We start from the raw sequence: 11,279 nt of genomic DNA on the forward strand, positions 1-11,279 counted from the left end.
GGAAGATAAAATATCACGGAGAAAGTAGTGAGGAACCATGTGATAAGGGATCGATAACAAATCAAACATTCCCTGAATCTTGGCAACATCTCAGTGTCCTGCTCGGATTACAATAACGATCAAGGCACCAAATCCTATAAGTATCCCCAATAATGTAGGCTGGCGGTAAAACTGCGACCTCTTTGAGGTTGTTCCCTTGGAGTCTGTTTCTTCAACCTCTTTGAAAATGAAGCATCCCCATCTGTGAAAGAATAAAGAAATGAGAGTTGACCATGACTAAGAGAATCAATCAATCAATCAATCAATCAATCAATCAATCAACCAAATATACAATGCATCAGTCAATCAATCAATCAATCAATCAATTAATCAATCAACCAACCAGTCAAGCAACCAATCGATAAATCAGACAATCAATCAGTCGATCAATCGATCAATCAATCAATCAATCAATCAATCAGTCAGTCAGTCAGTCACTCAATCAATCAATCAATCAATCAATCAATCAATTAATCAATCAATTAAATTAAGCCCTAAACGTAAGAAAACTAACCCCCAAACGTAAAAATCCCTAACCCCAAATCCTAAGAATTACTAACCCCCAAACATATAAATCCCTAACCCCCGAACGTTACTAAAGTAAACCCCAAACGTTAGCATCCCTAACTCCCAAACGTAAGAAAAACTAACCCCCCAAACGTAGGAATTACTAACCCCGAAACGTAAGAAAACTAACCCCTTAACCCCCAAACGTAAGAAAACTAACCCCCAAACGTAAGAATCCCCAACCCGAAAACGTACGCATCCCTAACCCCCAAACGTAAGAATCCCTAACCCCCAAATGTAAGAATCTCTAACCCCTAAACGTAAGAAAACTAACCCCCATAGATAAGAATCCCTAACCCCGAAACGTAAGAAAACTAACCCCCAAACGTAAGAATCCCTAACCCCCAAAGGTAAGAAAACTAACACCCATACGTAAATAAACTAACCCTCAAACGTAAGAATTCCTAACCCCCAAACGTGAGAATTACTAATCCCTAAACGCAAGAAAACTAACTCCCACACGAAAAAATCGCCAACTCCCAAACGTAAGAATCCCTAACCCCCAAAAGTAATAAAACTAACCCCCTAACGTAAAAATACCTAGCCCCCAAACGTAAGAATTACTAACCCCCAAACGTAAGAAAACTAACCCCGAAACGTAAAAATCCCTAACCCCCAAATGTAAGACCACTAACCCTTAAAAGTAAGAATCCCTAACCCCCAAACGGAAAAAAACTAACCCCCAAACGTAAGAATTACTATCCCCCAAACGTAAGAAAACTAACCCCCCAACGTAAGAATTACTAACTCCCAAATGTAAGAAAACTAACCCCCCAACGTAAGAATCCCTAGACCCCAAACGTAAGAAAACTAAACCCCAAACGTAAGAATCCTTAACTCTCAAACGTAAGAATCCCTAACTTCCAAACTTAAGAAAACTAACCCTTAAAAGTAAGAATCCCTAACCCCCAAACGTAAAAAAACTAACCATCAAACGTAAGAATTACTAACCCCCAAACGTAAGATTTACTAACCCCCACACGTAAGAATCCCTAACCCACAAACGTAAGAAAACTAACTCCCAAACGTAAGAATTACTAACCCCCAAACGTAACTAAACGAACTCCCAAACGTAAGAAAACTAACCCCAAACGTAAGAATCCCTAACCCCCAAACGTAAGAATTACTAATCCCTAAACGCAACAAAACTAACCCCCAAACGTAAGAATCCCTAACCCCTAAACGTAAGAAAACTAACCCCCAAACGTAAGAATCCTTAGCCCCAAAACGTAAGAAAACTAACCCCGAAACGTGAAAATCCCTAACCCCCAAACGTAAGAATACCTAACCCCCGTATAAAAGAAAACTAACCATTAAACGTAAGAAAACTAACCCCCAAATTTAAGAGTCTCTAGCCCCAAAACGTAAACAAACTAATCCCCAAACGTAAGAATTACTAACCCCAAAAGGTAAGAATCCTTAACCCCCAAACGTAAGAATTACTAACCCCCAAACGTAAGAATCCCTAACTTCCAAACTTAAGAAAACTAACCCTTAAAAGTAAGAATCCCTAACCCCCAAACGTAAGAAAACTAACTATCAAACGTAAGAATTACTAACCCCCAAACGTAAGAAAACTAACCCCCAAACGTGAAAATTACTAACCCCCAAAACGTAAGAAAACTTACCCCCAAACGTAAGATTTACTAACCCCTAAATGTAAGAAAAATAACCCCCACACGTAAGAATCCCTAACCCACAAACGTAAGAAAACTAACTCCCAAACGTAAGAATTACTAACCCCCAAACGTAACTAAACGAACCCCCAAACGTAAGAAAACTAACCCCAAACGTAAGAATCCCTAACCCCCAAACGTGAGAATTACTAATCGCTAAACGCAAGAAAACTAACCCCCCAAACGTAAGAATCCCTAACCCCTAAACGTAAGAAAACTAACCCCCAAACGTAACAATCCCTAACCCTTACACGTAAGAAATCTAACCCCTAAACGAAAGAACCCCTAACTTCAAAACATAAGAGCTACTAACCCCCAAACGTAAAAACACTAACCCCCAAACGTAACAATCGCTAACGCCAAAATGTAGGAAAACTAAACCCCAAACGTAAGATTTACTAACCCCCAAACGTAAAAAAAAGTAACCCCCAAACGTAAGAATCCCTAAACCCCAAACGTGAGAATTACTAATCCCTAAACGCAAGAAAACTAACCCCCCAAACGTAAGAATCCCTAACCCCTAAACGTAAGAAAACTAACCCCCAAACGTAACAATCCCTAACCCTTACACGTAAGAAATCTAACCCCTAAACGAAAGAACCCCTAACTTCAAAACATAAGAGTTACTAACCCCCAAACGTAAAGACACTAACCCCCAAACGTTAGAATCGCTAACGCCAAAATGTAGCAAAACTAAACCCCAAACGTAAGATTTACTAACCCCAAACGTAAAAAAAAGTAACCCCCACACGTAAGAATCCCTAATTCTCAAACGTAAGAAAACTAAACCCCAAACGTAAGAACTTATCCCCAAACGTTAATAAACTAACCCCAACACGTACGAATCCCTAACCCACAAACGTAACTAAACTAGCCCACAAACGTAAGAATCTCTAACCAACAAACATAAGAATCCCTAACGCCAAAATGTAGGAAAACTAAACCCCAAACGTGAGAAAACTAACCCGCAAACGTAAGTTTAATAACCCCCAAACGTAAAAAAAAGTATCCTTCAAACGTAAGAATCCCTAACCCCCAAACGTAAGAATCCCTAACCCCAAAATGTAAGAAAACTGACCCCCAAAAGTAAAAATCCCTAATTCCCAAATGTAAGAAAACTAACCCCCAAACGTAACAATTACTTACCTTCAAACGTCAATAAACTAACCCCAACACGTAAGAATTTCTAACCAAGAAACGTAAATAAACTAGCCCCCAAACGTAAGAATCTCTAACCGCCAAACATAAGAATTACTATCGCCTAAAGGTAACCAAAAAAAGACCCAAACGTAAGAAACCTAACCCCCAAAAGTAAGAGCCCCTCACCCCCAAACGTAAACATTCCCTAAGCCCCAAACTAAGAATTACTAACCCCCAAACTTAAGAAAACTAACCCCCAAACGTAAGAATCTCTAACCCCCAACACAAGAATCCCTAACCCCCAAACCTGAAAAATCTAATCAAAAACGTAAGAAAACTAACCCCTAAACTTAAGAATTACTAACCCCCAAACCCAAGAAAAGTAATCCCCAAACGTAAGCATCCCTCACCCCCAAACGTAAGAATTACTAACCCCCAAACGCAAGAAAACTAACTTATAAACGTAAGAATCCCTAACCCCAAAAAGTAAGAAAACTAACCCCGAAACGTAAGAATCCCTAACCCCCAAACCTAAGAATCCCTAACCCCCAAACCTAAGAATTACCAACCCCCAAACGTACAAAAACTAACCCCTAAACGTACGAATCATTAATCATAAAACGTAAAAAAACTAACCACCAAACGTAAGAATCCCTAACCCCCAAACGTAAGAAGACTAACCCCCAAACGTAAGAATCCCTAACCCCCAAACATCAGAAAACTAACCCCCAAACGTAAGAATCCCTAGCCCCCAAACGTAAGAATTACTAACCCCTAAAAGTAAGAAAACTAACCCCGAAACGTGAGAATAACTAACCCCCAAAGGTAAGTAAAACTAATCCCTAAACGTAAGAACACCTAACCCCCGAAAGTAAGAAAACTAACCCCCAAACGTAAGAATCCCTAACCCCCAAATGTAAAAAAACTAACCCCCAAACGTAAAAATTACTAAACCCCAAACGTAAGAATCCTAAACTCCCAAATGTAAGAATCCCTAATTCCCAAACGTAAGAAAACTAACCCCTAAACGTAAGAATTACTAACTCCTAAATGTAAGAATCCTTAACTCCCAAACGTAAGAATCCCTAACCCCCAAACGTAAGAATACCTAACCCCCGAACGTAAGAAAACTAACCCCCAAACGTAAAAATTACTAACCCCCAAACGTAAGAATCCTAAACTCCCAAATGTAAGAATCCCTAATTCCCAAACGTAAAACTAACCCCTAAACGTAAGAATTACTAACTCCTAAATGTAAGAATCCTTAACTCCCAAACGTAAGAATCCCTAACCCCCAAACGTAAGAATACCTAACCCCCGAACGTAAGAAAACTAACCCCCAAACGTAAGAAAACTAACCCCCAAACATAAGAATCCTCAACTCCCAAATGTTCCAATCCCTTACCCCCAAACGTAAAAAAACTAATCCCCAAACGTAAGAATTCCTAACCCCCAAACATAAGAATCCTCAACTCCCAAACGTTCCAATCCCTTACCCCAAACGTAAGAAAACTAACCCCCAAACGTAAGAATTCCAAACCCCCGAACGTAAGAAAACTAACCCCCAAACGTAAGAATCCCTAACCCCTAAACGTAAGAAAACTACGCCCTAAACGTAAGAATTACTTATCTCCAAAAGTAAGAATTACTGACCCCCAAACGTAAGAAAACTAACCCCCACACGTAAAAATCCCTAACCTACAAACGTAACAAAACTAACCCCGAAACGTAAGAATTACTAAACCCCATACGTAAAAGATTTCACCCAAACATAAAAATCCCTAACCCCCAAACGTAATAATTACTAATCCCCAAACATAAGAAAAATAACCCCCAAACGTAAGAATCCCTAACCCCCAAAAATCAGAAAAATAACCCCCAAACGTAAAAATCCCTACCCCCCAAAAGTAAGAAAACTAACCCCGAAACGTGAGAATCCCTAACCCTCAAACGTACGAAAACTAACCCTCAAACGTAAGTAAACTAACCCTCAAACGTAAGAAAACTAACCCCCATAAAGGTAAGAATTACTAACCGCCAAACGTAAGAATCCTTAACTCCCAAACGTAAGAATCCCTAATTCCCAAACGTAACAAAACTAAGCCCTAAACGTAAGAATTACTAACCCCCAAATGTAAGAATACTTAACTCCCAAACGTAAGACTCCCTAACCCCAAAACGTAAGAATCCCTAACCCCCAAACATCAGAAAACTAACCCCCCAAACGTAAGAATCCCTAGCCCCCAAACGTAAGAATTACTAACCCCTAAAAGTAAGAAAACTAACCCCGAAACGTGAGAATAACTAACCCCCAAAGGTAAGTAAAACTAATCCCTAAACGTAAGAACACCTAACCCCCGAAAGTAAGAAAACTAACCCCCAAACGTAAGAATCCCTAACCCCCAAATGTAAAAAAACTAACCCCCAAACGTAAAAATTACTAAACCCCAAACGTAAGAATCCTAAACTCCCAAATGTAAGAATCCCTAATTCCCAAACGTAAGAAAACTAACCCCTAAACGTAAGAATTACTAACTCCTAAATGTAAGAATCCTTAACTCCCAAACGTAAGAATCCCTAACCCCCAAACGTAAGAATACCTAACCCCCGAACGTAAGAAAACTAACCCCCAAACGTAAAAATTACTAACCCCCAAACGTAAGAATCCTAAACTCCCAAATGTAAGAATCCCTAATTCCCAAACGTAAAACTAACCCCTAAACGTAAGAATTACTAATTCCTAAATGTAAGAATCCTTAACTCCCAAACGTAAGAATCCCTAACCCCCAAACGTAAGAATACCTAACCCCCGAACGTAAGAAAACTAACCCCCAAACGTAAGAAAACTAACCCCCAAACATAAGAATCCTCAACTCCCAAATGTTCCAATCCCTTACCCCCAAACGTAAAAAAACTAATCCCCAAACGTAAGAATTCCTAACCCCCAAACATAAGAATCCTCAACTCCCAAACGTTCCAATCCCTTACCCCAAACGTAAGAAAACTAACCCCCAAACGTAAGAATTCCAAACCCCCGAACGTAAGAAAACTAACCCCCAAACGTAAGAATTCCTAACCCCCAAACGTAAAAACACTAACCCCCAAACATAACAATCCTCAACTCCCAAACGTTCCAATCCCTTACCCCCAAACGTAAGAAAACTAACCCCCAAAAATAAGAATTTCTAACCCCCAAACGTGAGAAAACTAACCTCCAATTGTAAGAATCCCTAACCTCTAAACGTAAGAAAACTAAACCCCAAACGCAAGAATGCCTAACCCCCAAACGTAAGAATCCCTAACCCCTAAACGTGAGAAAACTACGCCCTAAACGTAAGAATTACTAACCTCAAAACGTAAAAAAATTAACCCCCAAAAGTAAGAATTACTGACCCCCAAACGTAAGAAAACTAACCCCCACATGTAAGAATCCCTAACCTACAAACGTAACAAAACTAAACCACAAACGTAAAAGATTTCACCCAAACGTAAAAATCCCTAACCCCCAAACGTAATAATTACTAATCCCCAAACGTAAGAGAACTAACCCCCAAACGTAAGAATCCCTAACCCCAAGACGTAAGAATCACTAACCCCCAAACATCAGAAAACTAACCCCCAAACGTAAGAATCCCTAGCCCCCAAAGGTAAGAATTACTAACCCCCAAAAGTAAGAAAACTAACCCCGAAACGTGAGAATCCCTAACCCCCAAACGTAAGAAAACTAACCCTCAAACGTAAGAATCCTTAACTCCCAAACGTAAGAATCCCTAATTCCCAAACGTGAGAAAACTAACCCCTAAACGTAAGAATTGCTAACACCCAAATGTAAGAATCCTTAACTCCCAAAAGTAAGAATCCCTAACCCCGAAACGTAAGTAAAACTAACCTCTAAACGTAAGAATACCTAACCCCCAAAACGTAAGAAAAGTAACCCCGAAACGTGAGAATCCCTAACCCCCAAACATAAGAATACCTAACCCCCGTACAAAAGAAAACTAACCATTAAACGTAAGAAAACTAACCCCCAAACTTAAGAGTCTCTAACCCCAAAACGTAAACAAACTAATCCCCAAACGTACGAATTACTAACCCCAAAAGGTAAGAATCCTTAACCCCCAAACGTAAGAATTACTAACCCCCAAACGTAAGAATCCTTAACTCCCAATCGTAAGAATCCCTAACTTCCAAACTTAAGAAAACTAACCCTTAAAAGTAAGAATCCCTAACCCCCAAACGTAAGAAAACTAACTATCAAACGTAAGAATTACTAACCCTCAAACGTAAGAAAACTAACCCCCAAACGTGAGAATTACTAACCCCCAAAACGTAAGAAAACTTACCCCCAAACGTACGATTTACTAACCCCCAAATGTACGAAAAATAACCCCCACACGTAAGAATCCCTAACCCACAAACGTAAGAAAACTAACTCCCAAACGTAAGAATTACTAACCCCCAAACGTAACTAAACGAACTCCCAAACGTAAGAAAACTAACCCCAAACGTAAGAATCCCTAACCCCCAAACGTGAGAATTACTAATCCCTAAACGCAAGAAAACTAACCCCCCAAACGTAAGAATCCCTAACCCCTAAACGTAAGAAAACTAACCCCCAAACGTAACAATCCCTAACCCTTACACGTAAGAAATCTAACCCCTAAACGAAAGAACCCCTAACTTCAAAACATAAGAGTTACTAACCCCCAAACGTAAGAATCGCTAACGCCAAAATGTAGGAAAACTAAACCCCAAACGTAAGATTTACTAACCCCCAAACGTAAGAATCCCTAACCCCCAAACATAAGAAAACTAACCCCCAAACGTAAGAATCCCTAACCCCAAAACGTAACAAAACTGACCCCCACACGTAAGAATCCCTAATTCTCAAACGTAAGAAAACTAAACCCCAAACGTAAGAACTTATCCCCAAACGTTAATAAACTAACCCCAACACGTAAGAATCCCTAACCCACAAACGTAACTAAACTAGCCCACAAACGTAAGAATCTCTAACCAACAAACATAAGAATCACTAACGCCAAACTGTGGGAAAACTAAACCCCAAACGTGAGAAAACTAACCCGCAAACGTAAGTTTAATAACCCCCAAACGTAAAAAAAGTATCCTTCAAACGTAAGAATCCCTAACCCCCAAACGTAAGAATCCCTAACTCCCAAACGTAAGAATCCCTAACCCCAAAACATAAGAAAACTGACCCCCACACGTAAGAATCCCTATTTCCCAAACGTAAAAAAACTAACCCGCAAACGTAACAATTACTTACCCCCAAACGTACATAAACTAACCCCAACACGTAAGAATCCCTAACCCAGAAACGTAACTAAACAGGCCCCCAAACGTATGAATATCTAACCCCCAAACGAAAGAATTACTAACGCCTATACGTAACAAAAAAAAACCCAAACGTAAGAAAACTAACCCCCAAACGTAAGAATCCTTAACTTCCAAACGTAAAAAAACTAACCCCCAAACGTAAACATTCCCTAACCCCCGAACCTGAGAATTACTACCCCCAAACTTAAGAAAACTAACCCCCAAACGTAAGAATCCCTAACCCCCAACACAAGAATCCCTAACCCCCAAACCTAAAAAAACTAACCCCACACGTAAGAAAACTAACCCCTAAACTTAAGAATTACTAACCCCAAAACGCAAGAAAACTAATCCCCAAACGCAAGAATCCCTAACCCCCAAACGTAAGAATTACTAACCTACGAACGCAAGAAAACTAACCTATAAACGTAAGAATCCCTAACCCCCAAACGTAAGAAAACTAACCCAAAAACTTAAGATTCCCTAACCACCAAACGTAAGAAAACAAACCCACAAAAGCAAGAATCCCTAACCCCCAAACGTAAAAATCCTTAACCCCCAAACGTAAGAAAACTATCCCCCAAACGTAAGAAAACTATCCTCCAAACGTAAGAAAACTAACCCCCAAACGTAAGAATTACTAACCTCCAAACGCAGGAAAACTAACCCCCAAACGTAAGAATCGCTAACTCCCAAACGTAACAATCCCTAACCCCCAAACCTACGAAAACTAACCCCCAAACGAAAGAATCCCTAACCCCAAAACGTAAGAAAACTGACCCCCAAAAGTAAAAATCCCTAATTCCCAAATGTAAGAAAACTAACCCCCAAACGTAACAATTACTTACCTTCAAACGTCAATAAACTAACCCCAACACGTAAGAATTTCTAACCAAGAAACGTAAATAAACTAGCCCCCAAACGTAAGAATCTCTAACCGCCAAACATAAGAATTACTATCGCCTAAACGTAACCAAAACTAACCCCCAACAGTAAGAGCCCCTCACCCCCAAACGTAGACATTCCCTAACCCCCAAACCTAAGAATTACTTACCCCCAAACTTAAGAACACTAACCCCCAAACGTAAGAATCTCTAACTCCCAACACAAGAATCCCTAACCCCCAAACCTAAAAAAACTAACCAAAAACGTAAGAAAACTAACCCCTAAACTTAAGAATTACTAACCCCCAAACTTAAGAAAACTAATCCCCAAACGTAAGCATCCCTCACCCCCAAACGTAAGAATTACTAACCCCCAAACGCAAGAAAACTAACTTATAAACGTAAGAATCCCTAAACCCAAAACGTAAGAAAACTAACCCCGAAACGTAAGAATCCCTAACCTTCAAAACGTAAGAATCCCTAACCCCCAAACCTAAGAATTACCAACCCCCAAACGTACGAAAACTAACCCCTAAACGTAAGAATCATTAATCATAAAACGTAGAAAAACTAACCACCAAACGTAAGAATCCCTAACCCCCAAACGTAAGAAAACTAACCCCCAAACGTAAGAAAACTAACCCCCAAACGTAAGAATTCCTAACCCCCAAACGTAAAAAAAACTAACCCCCAAACATAAGAATCCTCAACTCCCAAACGTTCCAATTCCTTACCCCCAAACGTAAGAAAACTAACCCCCAAACGTAAAAACACTAACCCCCAAACATAAGAATCCTCAACTCCCAAACGTTCCAATCCCTTACCCCCAAACGTAAGAATTCCAAACCCCCGAACGTAAGAAAACTAACCCCCAAACATAACAATCCTCAACTCCCAAACGTTCCAATCCCTTACCCCCAAACGTAAGAAAACTAACCCCCAAACATAAGAATCCTCAACTCCCAAACGTTCCAATCCCTTACCCCCAAACGTAAAAAAACTATTCCCCAAACATAAGAATCCTCAACTCCCAAACGTTCCAATCCCTTACCCCCAAACGTAAGAATTCCAAACCCCCGAACGTAAGAAAACTAACCCCCAAACATAACAATCCTCAACTCCCAAACGTTCCAATCCCTTACCCCCAAACGTGAGAAAACTAACCTCCAAACATAACAATCCTCAACTCCCAAACGTTCCAATCCCTTACCCCCAAACGTGAGAAAACTAACCCCCAAACATAACAATCCTCAACTCCCAAACGTTCCAATCCCTTACCCCCAAACGTGAGAAAACTAACCTCCAATTGTAAGAATCCCTAACCTCTAAACGTAAGAAAACTAAACCCCAAATGCAAAAATGCCTAACCCCCAAACGTAAGAATCCCTAACCCCTAAACGTGAGAAAACTACGCCCTAAACGTAAGAATTACTAACCTCAAAACGTTAAAAAAATTAACCCCTAAAAGTAAGAATTACTGACCCCCAAACGTAAGAAAACTAACGCCCAAACGTACGAAAACTAACCCCCAAACGTAAGAATCCCAAACCCCCAAACGTAAGAAAACTAACCCCCAAATACAAGAATTCCAAACCCCCGAACGTAAGAAAACTAACCCCCAAACGTAAGAATTACT

General features: G+C 40.0%; 1 protein-coding gene across 2 annotated transcripts in view; it reads right to left on the reverse strand.

Annotated features, from left to right (window-relative positions):
• LOC146466146 (uncharacterized) overlaps positions 1–11,279 on the reverse strand; it is a 38,882-nt gene that overhangs the window by 11,435 nt on the left and 16,168 nt on the right. For both annotated transcript variants that reach the window (XR_014868120.1, XM_085127760.1), the window contains exon 4: positions 71–241. Coding sequence is in view for 1 of the 2 variants with exons in the window: in XM_085127760.1 (XP_084983886.1) it covers positions 71–89 (19 nt within the window). In the remaining variant the exon portion in view is untranslated. The remainder of the gene's footprint in view (positions 1–70; positions 242–11,279) is intronic.

Source organism: Pavona decussata, unplaced genomic scaffold, assembly GCF_977016875.1.
Source record: "Pavona decussata unplaced genomic scaffold, jaPavDecu1.1 SCAFFOLD_153, whole genome shotgun sequence".
NCBI lineage: Eukaryota > Metazoa > Cnidaria > Anthozoa > Scleractinia > Agariciidae > Pavona > Pavona decussata.